At 43.9% G+C, this 22,610-nt stretch overlaps 1 protein-coding gene across 2 annotated transcripts in view; it reads right to left on the bottom strand.

The window, feature by feature from the left end:
* The window catches only part of wsb1 (WD repeat and SOCS box containing 1), a 32,370-nt gene extending 9,997 nt beyond the window's left edge, over nucleotides 1-22,373 (bottom strand). Inside the window, exons 1-5 of one of the 2 annotated variants that reach the window (XM_085964810.1) lie at nucleotides 22,300-22,373; nucleotides 7,218-7,383; nucleotides 5,167-5,426; nucleotides 2,286-2,417; nucleotides 594-694 (exon numbers count right to left, since the gene is read on the bottom strand). In XM_085964810.1, coding sequence (XP_085820936.1) covers nucleotides 594-694; nucleotides 2,286-2,417; nucleotides 5,167-5,426; nucleotides 7,218-7,383; nucleotides 22,300-22,357 — 717 coding nt within the window. In that variant the 5' untranslated portion in view covers nucleotides 22,358-22,373. Of the gene's footprint in view, nucleotides 1-593; nucleotides 695-2,285; nucleotides 2,418-5,166; nucleotides 5,427-7,217; nucleotides 7,384-21,151; nucleotides 21,516-22,299 lie in introns of those variants that run through there. The other variant, XM_085964811.1, reaches the window with a different exon arrangement.
* Between the last annotated feature and the right edge of the window lie 237 nt (nucleotides 22,374-22,610).

Below are 22,610 nucleotides of genomic sequence, written 5' to 3'. Positions count from 1 at the left end.
TAAAATGGCAATAATTTCAGCAGCAAGAAAAGCGGGTGTTTACAGATAATGCATCTGATTTCGGATTAGGATATTGGTCCAGAACCAAGTTAGAAAAAGAGTCACTTTAAAAAAAAAAAAAAAAAAAAACCAGTGCACAAACATGAAGTCACATCCAATAGTCAAACCAGAAGATATTTTCAAACATCTTCTGCATACATGCTCTGCAGCAAAGTGCCAAAAACTTACTTAAAAAGCAGCTTTTAGTAACTTCTCAATTATGAGCACGATGCTAAAATGCAGCAACACAGCCCGAGGACTGGACTAGCAGAATGCTACTACCATCATTAAAGCTTGAATCGAACATTTCAGAGTTACACATTTTGAAAGATTTCTGCACGTCGTAATACTATTGTGTATGTAATACTTGTCTACCTACAAACAATATACAGTATGTTGATGACACCGAGCAAGTTCTAACTCTAAAAATAAGTATCAAATTGATTTAGAGATTCTAAAACATAAAAATCAGCACAATTCCATGCCAGATTATAACCACTCTAATGCATCAAACAAGGCAACTTTTTAAAAAAAAGAGGAACTTCTACACGTACTGCTTTCCCAGCTCCAACAGAGCAGAGAATGCTCGAATCTGGGGAGAAGGCACAGCAATACACCCAGTGGTGATGTCCCTTCAGTACCGTCACCATATTGCCTGTAAAAGAACAATTAGACAATATTAAGATGGCTCAGCCCCATCAAACACGGTTGCCCAATGTAAAGGCTCCCTCCACCTCATAGTACAAAACTGGAGACATACTGTACAAATATATCCGCTTTCAGAAAAAGGACAGACCGACCTCCCCCCACCCCCCCAAGCTAATTTGTCCATGGTCCTAGAGCAGAAACAAGGGAGCTGGCAATCATCCAGAAATATAAAACCACCAATGTGCAGCCCCCAGTCTGAACATTGTGCTAGATGATATATTGATAGCTCATGCCTTGAACTAGACAGACTAACTGTACTGGCAGTTAGTGGGTTCATCATGCCTGTATCACTGTGGTTCCTGCACCATTGGACAAGTAGTATTGTGCCCTGACAAAATGCTCAAGGCAAGTGCCGCATTGTTCGAGAATCTGCAGAGTGCAGATCAGGACTGAGAAATGCACCCAACCACCATTTGCTCTCCAAGCCCTGTGGTCTGGTACTGATCAAAACATTTTTTGGTTGGCACCCCAAATCATGAGAAACTTCTGGGGGCAGGAGAGGAGGGATTCTCATCTCAGGGGCAAATAATCATTCTCTTCTGGAAGATTTTCACCATTCATTACAAGGAAATCAAACATATTAAGGAAATTGATAACTTAATAACAGAAATGTTTCTCTCTGCTTCTCTATTCTCAAAACTTTTCAGCAGAAGTCACTAGATAGCATTACAGTATAGAAACCCCGGCCAATTTTCCCCTCTCTAGCTGAGGGAGTTCAGATTATTCAGCACATTTATAATGGAAACTGGTGATCTTATCAAAACACGAGAATATAGGAACAGGAGTAGGCCATTCAGGCCCCAGAGCCTGTTCCACCATTCAGTTAGATGATGGCTGATCTGTACCTCAACTCCATATCCCTCGGTACACTTGCTGAACAAAAATATATGGATCTCAAGACTTCAATATTACAATTAACCCAGCACCCACAGCCTTGTGAGGAAGAGAGTTCCGTATTTCCACTACCATTCCTGTGGAAATGTGCTTCCTGATTTCATTTGTAAAATGGCCTAGCCCTAAGTTTAAAGTTATGCCCCCTTGCTCTGGATTCCCGCCCCCCCCCCCCCAACCAGAGGAAATTGTTCATCTGTATTTACCCTATCGAATCCCTTCATCATTTTAATGACCTCGATTAGTTCGCCCTTTAACACCTCCTAAACTCAAGAGTACAAAACGAAGTTTATAAAACTTGTCCTGAGAATTTAACCCTTTAAAGCCGATATTCTGTTGAATCTGAGTCGTACCCCTCCAATGCCAATAGATCTTTCCCGAGGTCGGCGCCCAAAACTAAACACAGTACTGCAGATGGTGTCTGTCCAATGCTCTGCACAACTGAAGCATCGCTTGCTCATTTTGTATTCCAATCCCCTTGATATAAAGGCCAACTTTGATTACAAAAAAAGTTTGCATCCCCAGACATTCAATTTAGTCACAGAAAACCAGGTATGACCAATATAGGACTTCAAGTATATCTACAGTTAACTTAAAAAAGGAAAAATGTCTCTCAAAATTGATGCAAGTGCAAGTTTTGGACATACCATCATCTTTAAGGTCCCAGACCCTCAGAGTTTTGTCTCTTGATGCAGATACCAAGATAAGGCTGCCATCGGGTGCAAAGGTCAAATCACGAACAATTTCATTGTGGTCCATCAAATTAAGAAGGAATTTACCTGCAACGTGAAGATTATATAAGAATTGAAATATGTGGATAGTTACCAGCTAAAGGCAGTGACTGGTTTCAAAGCTCAATATAATCAGTAGGATTGGCCCTCAATACGAGACCGTGGTAGGACCACCATTTCAAGAGGTAAGCGTTTTAAACTTATTCTCACAAAGAAAAAGACTTGCATTTATATAGTTACATAAGTTACACTGAACAGCAAACTTCTGCTGAATTTACTTCCTTCGAAAAGAATTCAGATGGTAGGGCAAACCATTTTAAGACTTGTAAATGGGTCTACTGACACCAGCATGATAGTGATGGAGGAACAGAAATGCACTATTGCAATAATGTATTTATGACGGTCAAGGTGCAACAATGAAAAAATCCTGTTGGGACCCAAGACCAAGAGATAAAACAGGCCCATTACAACATGACTACTTAATCAACGGAGCCAGTTAAATACTTAGCAACATGCAGTTCTCAGCAGTTTTCCACGTCAAAGACATAGCTGTATGTGTGAAGTTTATTCCTATTATACTACCTTTTATTGAACTAAAATGACCAGCTCGTATGAACTAAAATGACCAGCTCGTATGTTTTATTGAAGACTGCAGCAGACACACTGCAAAAACTGACACTTGTGTTCTCTTTACAAAAATCATAGTTCTGGGTTATCTGTAGCTTTTTCTTTTCTTGTGCTTTCCCAAGTGATGTGCAAGGGGCTGTTGAAAATGTAGTCCTATTGAGACAGTTGTTTTATTTAAAGAACACGCTAAACACACAAGAGTGCTTCAGATACTTAATGTTATCCTTTATTTCTCCAGACATACACCAAGGCATTGCTCCAACATGTGTGGGTTAGTTATGGGCGTGAAAATGGAAAATAAAAGGGTAGCGATTGAACCAGGGAAGGAGAGAAAAACAAGCAACAGATTTAATATTTGCTAATGTATTCTGGCAGAAAGGTTAAGTCAACAAATCATTGCGTTTGGAAGATCGGACTGTCTGTGGCTTTTCACTTGGTTAAGCATACAATTATTAGTCTCCCTAACTCTTGCATAAGAACATAAGAAATAGGAGGAGTCGGCTATTTGGGCCTTCGAGCCTCTCCGCCATTCAATAAGATCATGGCTGATCTTTTACCTCATCTTCACTTTCCTGCACTATCCCCATATCCTTTGATTCCATTAATGTTCAAAAATCTATCGATCTCAGTCTTGAATATGCTCAACGACTGAGCCTCCAGTCCTCTGGGGTAGAGAATTCCAAAGAGTCACCACCCTCTGAGTGAAGAAATTTCTCATCTCAGTCCTAAATGGCCGACCCCTTATTCTGAGACTGTGACCCCTGGTTCTAGACTCCCCAGCCAGGGCAAACAACCTCCCTGCATCTACCCTGTCAAGACCTGTAAGAATTTTGTATGTTTCAATTAGGCCACCTCTCATTCTTCTAAACTCTAGAGAATATAGGCCTCGTCTACTCAATCTCTCCTCATAGGCCAATCCCCCCTTCCCAGGAACCAGTCTGGTGAACCTTCGTTGCACTCCCTCTATGGTGACCAAAACTGTACACAATACTCCAGATGTGGTCTCACCAAGGCCCTATATAATTGCAGGAAGGCATCTTTACTCTTATACTCAAATCCTCTTGCAATAAAGACCAACATACCATTTGCTTTCCGAATTGCTCACTGTACCTACATGATTCGTGTACAAGGACACCCAGGTCCCTCTGAACACCAACATTTCCCAATCTCTCAGCATTTAAAAAAAACTCTGCTTTTCTATTTTTCCTACCAAAGTGGTTAACTTCACATTTCTCCACATATTCCATTTGCCATGTTCTTGCCTACTCACTTAGCCTGTCTATATCCCCTTGAAGCCTCCTTGCATCCTCCTCACAACTTACATTCCCACCCAGCTTTGTATCATCAGCAAACTTGGATATATTACATTTGGTCCCCTCATCCAAATCATTGATGTAGATTGTGAATAGCGGAGGCCCAAGCACTGATCCTTGTGGTACTCCACTAGTTACAGCCTGCCAACCCAAAAATGACCCATTTATTCCTACTACTTTCTGTCTGTTAACTAATCCTCAATCCATGCTAGTATATTACCCACAATTTGTTTATGCAAAAGCTGAACCAACAAATTCTGCATCCGTCAAAAACATAAGCCACTCCATCAGGTAGTCGAGTGAAGCAAATTGCCATAAAGATTATAATTCATCTGACTGTCAGTGTATAAAAGGCACTCGTGTAGGACGAAACCACAAAAGACCAGAAAGTACAAAGATTGATTCCATGCTGAGTTAGCAAACTATTGTTGGGCAGTATTTAAAGTTTCAGTACAGTTAGGGAAGGGCATGAATCTGATGAAAAATGTGAACTGGATCACACACTCTATATGGGAGAATAGCCCATCAACAATCACTGCTTATGCTCAACTGGACAAAGGCTGCTAGTGCCCATGGAATAATACCCAGACTAAGCCAGTACCTTCAGGAAATGGATACCCAACATCCCAATTGATTGGAACACCCCACAAAATGATCAGAGGGGTTCAAATGGCCAGCAGTCTGCTGAAATATTAAATAAGTGTATTTAAAAACCAAGCTAAAAGAAATAATGTGTAGATTTTTAAAATCTCAGTCTAATCTGTGGCTAGTTTATGCACATTTTCAAATTGAGTTGCCATCTTGACAAAGTTGAAACCAATGATTAGAAACACAAGATCTACAGAACCTTACATTACCTGTGTACACATCCCAAATTTTGATGCGTCCGTTGCTCAAGCCAGTTGCCAGCAGTAACTGGTCCTGGCCAAACCTGAACCGGTGCCATTCTATGTTCACACAGCGACTCTGTTTTTCAGGTACAGAAGAACCGAAAGCAAGGGCCCACACAATATCTCCACAGTCTATAGTACGCTCTTCCGGCAGGTTCTTCTGACCATCGCCATTTTGCTTTCGGAGACTCTTACTGACTGTATTATTGTGCTCATCATTGCACAATCTTTTGGAAAGAATAAAAGTTCAAAGTTAGTAAGTATCAAGGACAAATATCCTAACCAGGCAATGTAAGCCTATAAATTATTTATCTTGAGTTAGGCATTAGAACTGCAGTATGTGACCTGCAAAGTACTAAAGTCACAGCATGTGTTTTTCCATAAGGAAGCAGCACAGTAAGGGTTAAGGCAGTTGTTTTTAACCAGATTTCAATGTAACCATTTTCTAGACATAAAAACAAGTTGTCTTTCAGACATCACGGGATATTTTAAAAATCTTTCCAATGACATGGTCCATTTTCCACTAATGGTTTACCAAATAAACATCTTGTGTAAACCGATTGTGCTCATCTTTCCCATTAGTAGAAGCAGCTGCATCAGCACCCACGTAAATCAAACATATTGCTGTTGTCTCATCACTCTTGTAAACTTATTTCCAAGCCTGTCGCACATTACAACACGAAAATTGATAATGTGACTGTCCTTCGTTTCAGGCCAGAAAACAAAAGGCGTTTTGTGAAACCAACAAAGATCTTTGTTGCGTAAAAGCTGGTGCAGTTACAATAGGTCCAAGACAATATAGCAAAACAGCAAGTACAAGCAGGCCTAGTTTGAAACAAGATCCAATTTGTTATAAATGCTCAAGCCCGAACTTTTGCACTATTCAGAGTAACACAAAGCTACCTTGTATCAATTTAGCAGCTGTTGGTAAATATCCATTTTCACACAAGTAACTGACACGTGTGTGGAGGACGTACACTATTCAACAGCCACGTGTTGGACATATGAGGAGAGGTTGAGTAGATTGGGACTCTACTCATTGGGGTTCAGAAGAATGAGAGGCGATCTTATTGAAACATAAGATTGTGAAGGGGTTGGATCGGGTGGATGCGCCCGATGATGGGTGAAACTAGAACTAGGGGGCATAGTCTTCGAATAAGGGGCTGCTCTTTCAAAACTGAGATGAGGAGGAACTACTTCACTCAGAGGGTGGTAGGTCCATGGAATATGCTGCCCCAAAAAGCTGTAGAAGCTACATCATTACATAAATTTAAAACAGAAATAGACAGTTTCCTAGAAGTAAAGGGAATTAAGGGTTACGGGGAGCGGGCAGGAATTTGGACATGAGTCTAGGTTCGGATCGGACATGGCCCTGTGGGTAGCGGAGCGGGCCCAGGTAGCCTGATCCTGCTCCTATTTTGTGTGTCTAATTCTGTTAGATTCAGGAGATGGTTTTGTGATAGTAGATTGGCGGTTAGGATCAGATCAGCCATGATCTTATTGAATGGCGGAGCAGGCTCGAGGGGCCGATTGGCCTACTCCTGCTCCTATTTCTTATGTTCTTATGGAATGAGTTGGCATTTCTACAGCGCCACAATCATTTATAATCACTGGCTGACTGCTTCTAATTGCAAGGCACACCAATTCAAATCCACACCGTCTTTTCTCTCCTTCCTCTAATTCTTCATTCCTGCTCATGCTAGTCTAGGATTCAACCGAGCAATGCAGGTCTGGTGGCCCTGATGGCCATTCTTCACTACTAGGATAGGCAGCAAGACGGACATTTTGAGTGTGGATGTTCAGATTCAAGCCCAATCCGGTCCTTACCTTGGGGAAGGGGGTGGAAATGAGAATGGAGGGGGAGGATGATTACTTCCTCCATATGGGGTCAATTTCTCTTTTGAAAGCCACATGCTTGAAGAAGAAAAACTTCAACTTATCAAGTCTCGATAGGAAATTGATTTTTTTTTAATAAATTAAAAAACACTTAAGGAATCATCTTCTGAAGGAGTACTCACTTATTTTGCTGCAGAGACCAAGGAACCAACTTTACTATACGATGACCTTGAGACCACGCAAAATACGAGCCATCAGGTGCAAAAGCAACAGTCCATGTTTCACGGCCAGACTTCTGTTCAAATGGTGCAGCAGGTGTCCAAAGATCAGCAATTTGCCGGGCCTGTGCTGCAGAAAATAAAGACAATGGAATATTAAACCACAGACTTAACTCAGTAAAATGGACTGTTTTATTCAGCACACACTCACTCATAACTAAGCAGAAGCCGTTCGCTTCTCTACAGTGAGGTGGGGAAGATCAGAGCAAAAAGAGCATGTACAGGTTCGGGCTCACCACTATCTTCCAGCAGTTTAGGGTCACAGAAAGAGGCCTGGAGTGGAAAGTTAACAGAAATGGGAGAGATTCTAACCGTAAAAAAGGTTTGGAGCTTCATTCCCAGGGTTGGGGACATGTGGGGGGAATAAGTCAAGTTCCTAAATTTAAAACAGAGATAGACAGTTTCTTAGCAGTTAAGGGAATTAGGGGTTACGGGGAAAGGGCAGGGAAGTGGATGCGAGTCTAGATTCGGATCAGCCATGATCCTATTGAATGGCGGAGCAGGCCCGAGGGGCCGTATGGCCTACTCCTACTTCTTATGTTCCTCGGTGACTCCTGCTGAAAAGTGCATATATGTGGACATCAGACGCGGATAAGAGACTCTGCTGTGATGCTGCCCACACCCTGCCCAGAATAACATAAATAATGACCACTTGGAGAAGCATTGGAGAGCAAATGGCTCCTGTGGAGCATACTGCAGCAGAGAAAAGAAGAAAAGTTGACAAAAAGAAAATCCGGCAGCCATTATAAATATTTGGCCATCGCTTGTAAAGTCATATGGAATTGGTATCTGGAATCAAAACATTAACGACATTTTACAGCAGCCAAGCCAAGCTAAATACTTCTTACACACTGACTAATAATTTCCTAGAGTCATGACGTCCTCAGCTAGTAGGTACATCAGTATTTGGGCATATAACTAGTGTCCGTAAAGTTGAACTACACGCACCATGGGAGATTTTCTCCAATTTGTACTTGGTCCAGAACATACAATGCAAGTCACGTTTTAAGTCACATACATATCCAAACTTGGCCAGAATGACATTCCATAGAAGATAGGAGCAGGAGTCGGCCATTCGGCCCCTCGAGCCTGCTCCGCCATTTAATGAGATCATGGCTGATCATCCAAATTCAGCACCCTGTCCCTGCTTTCTCCCCATATCCCTTGATCCCTTCAGCCGTAAGAAATATATCTAACTCCTTCTTGAATATATTTAATGAATTGGCCTCAACTGCCCTGTGTGGCAGAGAATTCCACAGGTTCACCACTCTCTGGGTGAAGAAATTCCTCCTCATCTCTGTCCTAAATGGCTTACCCCTTATCTATCTATATTCCATATGTCCCTATCAATTCAGAAAGAAACCTGAACAGTTGTGCACACTAGCCAACAAGTGTCAATTGTAACATTGACAAGTGATGCCACAATGCAACAGCCCCCAAAACTTGTACAACCAAACCACCCCCTCCGTTCATGATCAAGACCCTACAGCAATTACACACACAAACCGTGATAGCCTCCTCGACCGTCCCATAACCTGCCAAGACTAGCAAACTTCCTCATCGCTAATCTTCATGTATTAACAATGAACTTTCAGAAACTTGTTTTTTTTTTAATGCTCAATTTATAATTTCAAATTGCTTCCAAAGTTATATACTTCCCTTCTTCCTTGCGCATCCATGCCCCCCCCCCGCCATTAGTTACAACTCTAGAATACTCTTTCACTTGGCAACATTGGATGTTTTTCTACAGTTGAAGTAGACATAATTACGACAAGACTCTCATCACTCCCACCAAGTCATACTTCCTGTCACACTTCAGGCAACGCTTTAGCATATCCTGACTCAATTTAAGCAACACTGCAGGAGATCTACTAATAAATATCAAAATGTTACACTTAATGTTCTATTTTACTGAAATCTTAGTAATTCAAATTCAAGCACCAGGCCCCAATAAGTGTAGGCACTTGTGCAGTTCAAATCACAGGTGGGTGCCACCCACATACTGACTCCACGCATCAACACAGCTAAAACTGGCACTTGCCCAGACAGCAAAATCAAAGCAAGGAGCCAATTTTAGCACTATACATGCATGGAACCAAAGCACTGATGTCACACTCCCAAGTGTAGAAATAACTTAAAACAAACACTGCCATGGTTCACAGTTCAAGTTCCTTGCACTGCAGATATCAAACCATCTGATTCACTGCTCAAACAATTTTTTGTTGTTGCTTGTAAGTTACTGTTAATTGTTCACACCACCCAAACTCATTTTGGATACAACGGGAGATGCTGCACCATGGTTACATTTTGTTGCTAGTTTGTTAAGACTGTTGCAAACCATCACAAGGTCAAAAATACCTCGAGGAGCCAATGACTAGGTCTGGAGGTTTCATTGTATTCACATGACATCAGGGTCACATTGGTACTGTTGGCAACAGTAAAACTTTTTGCAGCTTCCTTCCAAGCAGCCAGCTCCATTCACGAGAGTAGTCTGTCTCCAAGTTGATGAAGCAAAAAGTTATGTGCGGCACCAACAACGAACATGGCTGGCACGCACTGCAGAATGAAAACTCAAGGAAACTTTCTAGTCATGGACTGAAGCCTTTTCTTACTTTATTTGCATCTGAGACACACACATGATTGAAGCCTTCATTTAAATGACTCGGTGCTGTGGAAAAGAGGTCGACTTTTTTTTTAACATTAGACACCAGAGGTCATTGTGCTGCACTTACTCTGAAACAACATTCACTAAACTTTGTCTGATCCACAATGATTTGTTTTACAATATTGTAGAATGATTCTAAACGTTTACACTAATAAACTGAAAATGTCACAAATCTGAATGGAAGATCCTGACACTAAATTAGGAGGCACAGTAAGCTGTGTAGATGGTAGCAGGGCGTTAGAAAAGGACATAGACTATGAGTGGGCAAAACTGTGGCAGATGAAGTTTAATTTAGGCAAGTATGAGATCATGCACTTCGGATCAAAGACAAATCAGAATATTTTGTTAATGGTGAGAGAATAGTAACTGTAGAGGATCAAATCACTAAAAGTAATCCAAAAGGCTACTGGAATGTTGGCCATTATCTCAAGGGGGGTTGGAATACAAGTGAGGAAGTGGTGCTTCAGTTGTGCAGAGCTTTGGTCCGATTCCATCCAGATAACAATAAAAGATTACTGCAAAAGATTACTGCACAAGATAAAAAATCACGGGATTGGGGGTAATATACTGGCATGGGTGGAAGGTTGGCTATCGAACAGAAAACAGAGAGTTGGGATAAATGGTTCATTCTCGGGTTGGCAATCAGTAACTAGTGGTGTTCCGCAGGGGTCAGTGCTGGGACCCCAACTCTTTACAATCTATATTAACGATTTGGAGGAAGGGACCGAGTGCAACGTATCCAAGTTTGCCGACGATACAAAGATGGGAGGGAAAGCAGTGAGTGAGGAGGACATAAATAACCTGCAAAAGGACATAGACAGGCTAAGTGAGTGGGCAGAGATTTGGCAGATGGAATATAATGTTGGAAAGTGAGAGGTTATGCACTTTGGCAGAAAAAAATCAAAGAGCAAGTTATTATCTAAATGGAAAGAAACTGCAAAGTGCTACAGTACAAAGGGATCTGGGAGTCCTGGTGCATGAAACACAGAAGGTTAGTATGCAGGTACAGCAGGTGATCAGGAAGGCCAATGGAATCTTGGCTTTTATTGCAAGGGGGATGGAGTATAAAAGCAGGGAAGTCTTGCTTCAGTTATACAGGGTATTGGTGAGGCCACACCTGGAATACTGCGTACAGTTTTGGTTTCCATATTTAAGATATACTTGCTCTCGAGGCAGTTCAGAGAAGGTTCACTCGGTTGATTCTGGAGATGAGGGGGTTGACTTATGAGGAAAGGTTGAGTAGGTTGGGCCTCTACTCATTGGAGTTCAGAAGAATGAGGGGCGATCTTATCGAAACATATAAGATTGTGAGGGGGCTTGATCGGGTGGATGCGGTGAGGATGTTTCCACTGATGGGTGAGACTAGAACTAGGGGGCATAATCTTAGAATAAGGGGCTGCCCTTTCAAAACTGAGATGAGGAGAAACTTCTTCACTCAGAGGGTGGTAAATCTATGGAATTTGCTACCTCAGAGCTGTGGAAGCTGCGACATTAAATAAATTTAAAACGGAGATAGACAGTTTCCTAGCAGATAAGGGAATAGGGGTTACGGGGAGCGGGCAGGGAAGTGGACGTGAGTCTAGGTTCGGATCAGCCATGATCCTATTGAATGGCGGAGCAGGCCTGAGGGGCCGTATGGCCTACTCCTGCTACTTATGTTTTGGGCACCGAACCTCAGGTACAACACAATTCTCCACGATACCCGGGTTTAAAGGGTTAAATTACGAGGACACAAAAACTTGGGTTTGTATTGCTTGAGTTTGGAGGGTTATGGGGTAATCCAAGACCTAATTTATAACATTGTATATGCTTTGTTCCAAAAGACTGCTCATTTAATGATGTGAAAAACAAGACAAACAGCAATGACTACATTCCTGTTGAAGGGCGCGGAAGAAGAGGTCTGTTAAATCTAGACCAAAGAACAGGTTTTTAACAACCTGTAAAAGGCAACTTAAAAAGCCATGATGCATTACCTTTTATTGTTTGACATAAATTGTTCATCCAACTTTACAGCTGTATGCAATTCAACTGCATGTATAGCAACGCTCCCAAGACATTGCTCACAGCAGGCGTGAGGATACAATGTTTTACAAGTCAGGTAACCAACAACAACAACAAAAATTGGGGCCACTAACATTTCTAGCTTTGGATTCCTACATTCCCTACTACAGGTAGACTACCTTTTATCCGAACTTCCGAAAACCGGAACCCTCGAAAAACCGAAGGTTTTTTCGTTCAGCGTAAGTCGTGCGCACGACATGACCAGAGTGGCGCACGACCCCGACCCCCACCGACGACCCCCCGCGGACCCCCCCGCCCCCGCCAAATTTCCCAGTCTTATAAAATACCTTCCGAAATCCGAAATTTTCCGAAAACCGAAACACGGCTGGTCCCGAGGTTTTCGGATAAAGGATAGTCTATCTGTACTACAAATCTGATTTGCTGTTATTTAAATTTGAGCCAAACAAAATATGATGCCTGGAGCCAAACAAAATATGATGCCTGAAGCACGACAGCAAGTAAATGCGACTCTTACAGGACACACAAAATTTGAGTATAGGATCAGTTCTCTGCCCAAACAAACACATCAGATAGAAGAAATTTAATTTGTTTTACATACAAAAGACGGTATTAAGCAAATCTAACTTTGGTTCATGTCACTCTCCTTATAGGGCCTATATTCTCTGAAGAATGAAAGGTGATCTCATTGAAACATACAAAATTCTTACAGGGCTTGACAGGGTAGATGCTGAGAACTTGTTTCCCCTGGCTGGGGAGTCTAGAACCAGGGGGCACAATCTCAGAATAAGGGGTCAGCCATTTAGGACTGAGATGAGGAGAAATTTCTTCACTCAGAGGGTGGTGAATCTTTGGAATTCTCTACCCCAGAGGGCTGTGGAGGCTCAGTCATTGAGTATATTCAAGACAGAGATGGATAGATTTTTGGATACTTTTGGAATCAAGGGACATGGGGATAGTGCAGGAAAGTGGAGTTGAGGTAGAAGATCTGCCATGATCTTATTGAATGGCGGAGCAGGCTCGAGGGGCTGAATGGCCTACTCCTGCTCCTATTTCTTATGTTCTTACAAAAATTATCCTTTATGGATTTATCCCACCTACCTCCTCCTCTCCTCCCACAAGATGATCCTCAACACTAATTCAAAGTACAGGAAACTCTTTTTTATCCGGCACCAACGGGACCGGCGTGGTGCCGGTTTATCAAAAAGTCCGGATTACAGATAGGTATAGTTTAAAGGTACGAGAGCTCCGGACACAGCAACAAATCCAGGCTTCCCTGTTGCTTAGCAACATGTGCAGGAACTCCGGCCACAGACCAAGCGTCCCTGTTGCTTAGCAACAAGTGCACGAACCCGTTACACAGCCACAGATCCAGGAACTGCCACTAATATGAAGTAAAACTTACCTGAACCTACTCCTGAATTTTGCCGGTTAACAGAGATTTCCGGTTATTTAGGTGCCGGTTAAAAGAGAGTTTCCTGTAGCTGAATTATCAGAAGCCCAGAATTTGGGAACCCTCAAGAGACAGTTCAACAGTAGGCAGTTCTCAGGTTTGATCAGTCAACTGCAGCTCAGACATACAACAGGCAGACATGACTGTGCTTGGCTTATATGCCTCAAATAGCTTAACCACACATACTGTCTTGACTCATTGAATGACCACCTGGGTCAGGTACGAGAGCTGCCCATTGAACCTTCCCTAGCAAGAAACAGACCATTCAGAAAGCACCCACGATTCACACCAAATATTCCAACTATGCTAATTCAGCTCTCAACTGTCTCTAAAGCAGTTCTAATGAAGTCATTTTGCTGGCCTCAGCATACAATAGCAGCTCAGGTTGACTCCCTTTTTCCCCTCTAATTTCCATGCCCCAACTAGTTAATTCACGTACTATATACACACACTTACGCATTTGTAATGTAGGAAACGTGGCAGTCAATTTGCATATAGAAAACTCCACAAACATTAGTGAGATCATAGTTAGGGATAGAATAGCAAAATACTGCAGATGCTGGAAATCTGAAATAACAACAGATGCTAGAAACACTCAGCAGCATTCATGGAGAGAAACAGAGTTAACGTTTCAGGTCTGTGAAGAGTCGCAGACCTGAAACGTTAACGGTTTCTCTCTCCACGGATGCTGCCTGACCTGCTGAGTGTTCCCAGCATTTCCTGTTGTTATTTATAATTAGTGATGTTGGTTGAGAGATTAACATTGGTTAGGACGCTGGGGAGAACTCCCCTGTTCTTAAAAAAATAGTGCCATGGGATCTTGCACGTTCATCTGGGGGGGGCAGACGGAGCCTCATAATTAACTGTAAGGAAACAAGACATCTAAAAGCAGCTGCCTAAGTCCCATGTGAACTACCCTAATGTGCCACCCCCTGTTGTGTATGTACCTTTAAGGGAATAACTGGTCTTAGACTGCAGTACCGGCAGTGACCACCCCTGTATAAAAGGCCCTAGCAGGCTTCTGTAGTTTCAGTTTCAAGCTGCCTCTTGTTCAGTAAAGTACCTGTTAAACTGTTCTCCCGAAGTCAGTGTATTATTGAAGCGCGGACTTTACAGTGGCGACGACTAAGTTCGAACTCCCCTGCAGTGTGGCATCATCTCACGGGGATCTCGCCTGAAAGGAAGGTCCTGGAAGGTCGTAGTCTGAGCAACGGGCGTCGACCGAGGGCAACCGCCCAAAGAATCCATCGGTGTTTGGAGAATTGCGGGAGAGACTGTGGTTCCAGTGAATCGTGCTGGTAGCAGGTAGCGCGCTGACCCTTCCGGACTGCGGCGGGCTCAAGCTCGATCGAGCGGCTCTACAAATTGGGCCGCGCAGCGTCGCCAAGAAAAGAGAGGGTGGAGCGCACAGGGCGCGGTCGGTGCTTGAGAACAGGACAGCGGAGAGAAACTAAACGGGGGGGGGGGGGGGGGGGAAGGAAAGCGAAACACGCCGAAGCTGCGGGTCGCCGCCATTACCCCGTAGAACGCTAGGAGCAGCGTGGCAGTAAGGGGAAGAAGCAAAAGCGCGGGAGGCGCCATTTTATCCCGTTGGGGAAGAAGCAAAAGCGCGGGAGGCGCCATTTTATTCCATTGGGGAAGAAGCAAAAGCACGGGAGGCGCCATTTTAAATCGCCCAAGATGCCTTAAAGTGGCAGTATCACTGCTTTCGACAACGAGGTAGAAGACTGGACCACGTATGTGGAAAGAATTGAAGTGTACTGCAAGGCAAATGAGGTGGCTGATGAAAAGAGGGCGTCGGTATTATTAAATCTGATGGGTGCGAGTACGTACGGCCTATTGCGGAATTTAATTACCCCAGCTAAACCAATGGAGAAAAGTTTTGAGGAGATTGTTCATATCTTACAGGAACATCTAAGCCCTACACCACTGCTGATAGCAGAAAGATTCAAGTTCCATAAAAGAAACCAGCACAAAGATGAGAGCAATGCTGACTATCTTACGGAACTACGCAAGTTATCGAAGCACTGCCAGTTCGGAGCAGGACTGGCAGACACCTTACGGGATAAGTTTGTCTGCGGGCTCCAGAGTGAAGGAACCCAGAAACGACTACTTTCGGAAAAGGACCTGACACTAGAACAGGCTTTCAGCGTGGCAGTATCCTACGAAGCAGCAGCACAGGGAGCTGCGGAAAAACAACAGAAACCACAAGAATACAGCGCTAACAAAATGGCGTATGGAGCCGAAAAGTGCTATCGCTGCGGCAGAACAACCCATGAGCAGAAGGACTGCTGGTTTAAAGACAAAATATGCAGGCAATGCGGGAAAATGGGACATATAGCAAGAGTCTGCAGGTCGGGAAAGAAGACCAACACGACAAGAACTACTAAGGAACAGTACAGGAAAGTAAAGAAACTGACAGATAGTAGTTCAGAAGATCAGGAGAGTGATAAGGACTCCGGGAGCAGGCGACTAAGTTGTTTAAAGTTACACAACGTGATCGCAAAAGAAGATCACCGAACCATTTGGGTCACCCTCATGATAGCAGGGTCCCCAGTGAAGATGGAATTGGACACAGGATCAGCCCTAACTGTCATGAATCGACGAGACTATGAGTGGCTATTCTCACACATACCCTTAAAGGACACGTCCATTGTATTGAAGACATACACGGGGCAAAAGGTCTACCCCAGAGGAAAAATAAGGGTGCCAGTTGAATATAACGGAAAGGAAACACAGAAACTATACATGTATATACTACGAGATGGAGGACCACCATTATTGGGACGTGAATGGATCCGAAGACTACAATTGGATTGGCATTCCATTCTGGCACTAACTGTGACTGACAAAAAAGATGACGACGTCGCACCTGGACGCCTGTCACAAATTCTATCTGACGCGGAAGAGGTGTTCCAACAAGGACTTGGGACTCTAAAAGGAGCAAAGGCAACCATAAAGATTGAGGATAACGCAACCCCAAAATTTTTCAAGGCCAGACCGGTGCCATACGCGATACGCCCAGCTGTGGAAGCTGATCTGGAGAGTCTGGAGCGTTCGGGGGTGCTGTCTAAGGTGGACTGGAGCGAGTGGGCCACACCCATCGTTCCTGTAATGAAGAAAGCATTGAGCAGCACGCCTGGGGAGCCAAGGAAGGTTCGCATCTGTGGGGACTTCAAGGTGACTGTGAACCCAGTCCTGCACACAGTACAGTATCCGCTTCCGCAGATAGAAGATATTTTCGCCTCACTATCTGGAGGGAAACATTTTACAAAGATTGACCTGGCTCAAGCGTATCTGCAAATGGAGGTGGAAGAAGCATCTAGGAAATACCTCATGATAAACACTCACAAAGGCCTTTACCAGTACAATCGACTGGTATTTGGGGTAGCATCGGCCCCGGCTATGTGGCAGAGGGCAATGGAACAAGTCCTGCAAGGGATCCCGGGGACCCAGTGTTATTTGGACGACATCCTGGTTACGGGCGAAAATGACAATGCACACCTTGCCAACCTGGAACAGGTGCTCACGAGATTGCAGGAATATGGGCTACGAGCCAACCGTCCCAAATGCGAGTTCTTCAGGAGACAAATCTCGTATTGTGGCCACATGATTGATGAGGAAGGGTTGCATAAGTTGCCGGACAAGATTGAGGCTGTAGTCAAGGCTCCAGCACCAGAAAATGTGTCACAACTGAGGTCGTTCCTCGGGTTGGTGAATTACTACCATGAGTTCTTGCCGAATTTATCTACAATTCTGCACCCACTGAACGCCCTCCTTCAAACTGGTGTAACATGGAAATGGAGTGATGAGTGTAAGCGTGCCTTTCAGGAATGTAAATGCCAAATTACTTCAAAAGAAGTATTGGCCCACTACAACCCAACACTACCGATTCGGTTGGCATGTGATGCGTCACCTTACGGCATTGGAGCGGTGCTGTCATACAAATTCCGTGACGGTTCAGAGAGGCCAATAGCCTTTGCATTGCACTCGCTAACCTCAGCTGAGCGCAACTACGCCCAGATTGACAGGGAGGCCCTCAGCCTGGTGTGGGGGGGTGAAGAAGTTCAATCACTATCTGCACGGGCAGAAATTCACCCTACTGATTGATCATCAACCCCTGGTCTCAATTTTTAACCCAAAGAAGGGCGTTCCGGTGATGACGGCGCAACGGCTGCAAAGATGGTCACTTTTTCTAGGGGCACATCAGTATGACATAGAGTACAAAGGTACGAAACAACATGGAAACGCTGATGGGCTGTCGCGCCTACCGTTGCCTATGGCGGAAGAAGCACCTGCAGTGGACCCGGTGGAGATATTCCATGCGACCATAGTTGAATGTTTGCCTGTTACAAACGCAAGTATTGAGAAGGAAACCCGAAATGACCCGACACTCTCTCGGGTCTATGATTTGACGGTGAAGGGATGGCCAGCATATGGCGACTCACTGTTGCCAGCATTCTCGCCAAGGAGGGAACAGCTGTCAGTGTGCCGGGGAACCTTGGTGTGGATCCCGAGTGGTAATTCCACCCAAGTTGAGAGATAGAGTACTCAATGAGCTTCACGAGGGTCATCTGGGAGGGGTAAAAATGAAGAGCCTAGCCAGGGCGTTTGTGGGGTGGCCGGGAATCGATAAAGAAATCGAGGATATGACCAAGAGATGCACAGGATGCCAGAAGGTCCAAAACGCTCCACCACAGGCCCCACTACATCCATGTGAGTGGCCCTCATCTCCATGGCAACGGGTACACATTGATTTCGCTGGTCCATTTATGGACTCAATGTTTCTAATCGCTGTGGACGCCCATTCGAAATGGCCAGAGGTCATTAAAATATCCTCCACAACCACGGAGAAAACTATTGCAGTCCTAAGGACCATCTTTGCCAGGAATGGGTTGCCAGAACAGATCTGTTCCGACAATGGCCCACAGTTTGTGTCTGAGGATTTCCGGAGGTTCCTGAAGAATAATGGGGTGAAACATTACACATCTGCCCCATATCATCCAGCCACAAATGGAGGCTGAGAGGTTTGTTCAGACCTTTAAAAAGGCCATAAAGGCAATGTATAATGACGACATACCACTGCAACACAAGGTGGATAACTTCCTGTTTGCTTACCGGAATGCGACACATGCAGTAACCAACCAAACTCCAGCCGTACTGTTTTTCAACCGGAGACTAAGATGTCGCTTGGATTTGCTCAAACCAAACATAAGACGAGATGTTGAGGATAAGCAGTTCCAGCACATAAATGAGAAGCCAACCAGGAGCTTCAAGATAGGGCAACCAGTCTTGGCCCGCGACTACCGAACAGAAAAATGGCAGCCAGGCACGATATGCACACAGCAGGGACCACTAATGTACACAGTGGACGTTGGAGAGAGCATCGTGAGACGCCATGCTGACCAGATTCTAGAGTCACAGGAACAAGCCAAACCTGTACCACAAGCATGTGCACCTGGTAATGAGCCCGAAGTACAGATTGCGTCTACCACAGAAGCAGGGGTATTGGAAGCTGACGAACCAACCAATGACAATGAGCCAGAATTGACTCCACCGCCAGAACAGGATACTCGAGAAAGGCGCTATCCAGTCCGGATCAGGAAGCCTCCTCAAAGACTGAACTTATAAATGACTATTTCAGTTGATGTATATATTACTGAGAAAATTGTAATTGTAATTAGTTATTATTTAGTTGTTAAATGAATGTTATGTACTGTTTATCTAAAAGGGGAGGAATTGTTGTGTATGTACCTTTAAGGGAATAACTGGTCTCAGACTGCAGTACCGGCAGTGACCACCCCTGTAATAAAAGGCCCTAGCAGGCTTCTGTAGTTTCAGTTTCAAGCTGCCTCTTGTTCAGTAAAGTACCTGTTAAACTGTTCTCCCGAAGTCCGTGTATTATTGAGGCGCAGACTTTACACCCCCCACCTGCATTTATGCCCAAATTGTACAGACCATCTCCAGCAAGAAATCAAACTCCAGTGATTGCACAGCCGCATCTTGACAGTTTGGGCAGTGCGCAGACAGGATGCAAGTGATGCCCTGTCACCACCAACATAACTACATGAATTTATATTGCTTTTAATGTAGACATTTTTCTACACCGTTTCATAAAGACATTGGGATGCTGAGCCAAGGGGCAATTAAGGTGCATGAACAAAGGATTTGTCAAAGATGCAGAATTAAAAGACGAGAAAGAAAGACAGAGAGGTCTGGGGTGGGAATGCCAGAGAGTGGCACCTAGGCAACTGAAGGCACAGCCACCAGTGGTGGGACAAAGGGAAAAGATAAATCGTGCTTCCAGAACACATGAACTGGGGGCAGATAAACCATGGCCAAAGAAAACTCAGTAATAAGTCTGAACTAAACCTGGTGAGTTTACCTTACATTTGCCACTGGTTGCGCAAAAATCTTGCGTCAAACCCTGGCAGCTCAACAGCAATGCAAGTCCAACCACATCAGCACAGCATTAAGCCATGACAGAGTCATAACGGCAAAAAGGAGGCCATTCGGCCCATCGAGTCTGTGCCGGCTCTCTGTAGAGCAATCCAGTCAGTCCCATTCCCCCGCTCTATCCCCACAGCCCTGCAAGTTTATTTCCCTCAAGTGCCTATCCAATTTCCTTTTGAAATCAATCATTGATCGTCTCCGCTTCCACCGCCTGCCAAATTTACATTAAAAAAATCTTGAAACTGGCGTTTCCACCAAAAAAAAACATTTAGCAGCAATCTTTTGTACTAAACAGTTTCACTTCGAACAGTTGGACAAACGATACTGTTTGCTAAAATTTAAAAATCAGCATATTGGCACTTTGTTTAAAGAGCATAAACAGTAAAAAAGTTAAGCTACACGGGTTTAGAATGTTAATTCAAAATAGCTGCAACTCTGAACACAAAGAAGCCAGCAGCAGAGGCATCGTTCAACCCAAAATGTGATCACCACATTTCTACATTCAAGAGCCGCTTTCGGAAGTCAAAACCTTTCATTTCCCCATTACCCAAAACACATGTGCAGAAATCAAAATAGCTGCGACTCTGAGCACAAAGAAGCCAGCATGTTGAGATTCAATATGCTAGATTATATTTTATCTCGTGGAGAAATGCGTCTGCCAGAATACGGAGGACAAAAAAAACTGTGCAGACACGACGACTCGGGCATTTAATAATAAACAGCGCAGAGATGATCTTATGAAAAGATATATACTCGCGCAAACATCCATAACTGCAGTTTATTAAAAAAAAATCCAGCTCCACTTTAGCTGATCTAAACACCATGATCCAACACAAAGAAATCATGGTGTTTTTTTCCCCGCAAAAAGAAAAACCTTGAAAGTTTTCCCAATTAAAAAAGAGATCGTCTTGGTGCAATATTTAATTTGCAAAACTATTAACTTTGCCCAATAAAAAGAAAATAAAGATCATTGTGGTGCAGAATTTAATTTGCAAAAATATTAAGCCCTTGAGAAAACAAAAAGCTTTTTTTCCTAAAATGTTAATGAAAAAAAAAGCAACAAAGCAACGAAAAGAATGCAACCGATCAGACGGTAATGTGGCTGCAGTCCCCCCTGCCAGGGTGGCGGAGAGCACGCCCCGGCCAGTGACCAGCCCTCTCTCCCGCCCGGCTCCAACCAGCGACTGTCGCTCGCACCCCACCCCGCCCCGGGCCAGGCCTACCCGCCCCCTCCACCCACTGCCTTACCTATTTCATTCTCGTTGACAAATTCTGGGAAGCTGGCCATCTAAGGAGTCACGAATCGAGTCCTAGAAACTACGGCGGCGGCGGCGGCGGATGTAGGAGATAAATTTTACTTTTTATAAATCAAAACTACTGAGAAATTCGGGGAAACCAGCCGGAAATGAGCGTTATTAGCGCCTCTACCGGGGCGGGCAGAAAATAATTCTGCCGTCAAATTATTTTAAGATAAAAAAAATCTTCCTCCTCAAACTTGAGGTTAAAATCGATTAAAACTTTTTTTTTTGTTCTTCCTTGACGGAATTAAAAGGGTATTTTTCTACCAAGCGCAAGACACAGTCTGACTCGAAGGACAGGACGAGCGCAAACTGAGGCGAGCGCGGCGATCGCGCTTCTAAATATTGACAGCCGCCTCAAAATGGCCGCCGGAGGGGGTGTGGTCTGCAGCATACGTCATCGCGTAACATTGCTCGCAGGTGCGGACGTGCACGTACGCCAGCACCAACAGCATATGTCTGCACGACAGCACAGTGGGGCTGGGGCCAGAGGTTGCTCATTGTGCTTTCGCTGTCCCATTCAGTTCTTTTTATTGCTAAATCTTTGTTGTTTCATGCATGGCTTCTCCGAAGTAATGCATGACGTTAAAATGTGTACAAGAGCAGATCATGGGCACTTTGGTGCTTGTCTGCTTTTTTCGACAGATTGCTCACTCACTGAGTTACCAGTTTTCCATTGCAACGTTTAAAAAAATAAATATCTCTGTGTACAAGCGGGTTCTCTTTTTATATTCACGCATGTAGGAGCGGATCAATTCTGCATTCATGTGGATTATTTTACACGTAAAGTCTGAATTTTACACGACACAAGTTGGCCCATTGCTGACTCTCTGAAGAGCTGTCCGTTTCCCACACCCTTTTTAATTATCTTTTTCAAATTTATGTCCACTTCTCATTTAAAAGCTATTCTGCTCCCACCACCGTTATTTCTGGAAGGGAATTTCATTCTAAATAACCCTCTGAAAACATTTCTCCTAATCTCTCCCTTTGTTCTTTTAAGACAATGGTAAATGTATGCCCTCCATTGGCAACTCACAATTGTTTTTCCTGAGTTACTTTATCAAAACCTTCATTATTTTGAACACGTTCCCCTCTTACCTTTCTTTGTTCTAATGAAAAGTGCTGCAGTTTTTCTCGTCTCACATTCTGGTATCATCCCTGTAAACCTCTTCTGCTCCCTCCAAAAAGGTAGTGAAATTCATGTATGAGTCTTGATCGAGGAGAGAGGTGTTAACAACGACAACAGCAATTTAGAAGTATGTAGCACCTTTAACACGTAAAAATCATTGCATGGGGGAACTTTGCAGGGCTCTGGGGAAAGGGCAGGGGAGTGGGATTAACTGCTCATTCAAAAAGCAGGCTCATGCACAATGGGTCGAATGGCCTCCTGTGCTGCATCATTTTGTGAT

This window comes from Somniosus microcephalus, chromosome 22, assembly GCF_052327205.1.
Source record: "Somniosus microcephalus isolate GS21.2 chromosome 22, FLI_Smic_1.0, whole genome shotgun sequence".
Taxonomy (NCBI): Eukaryota; Metazoa; Chordata; class Chondrichthyes; order Squaliformes; family Somniosidae; genus Somniosus; species Somniosus microcephalus.
This window is presented reverse-complemented; position numbering and strand designations above follow the sequence as displayed.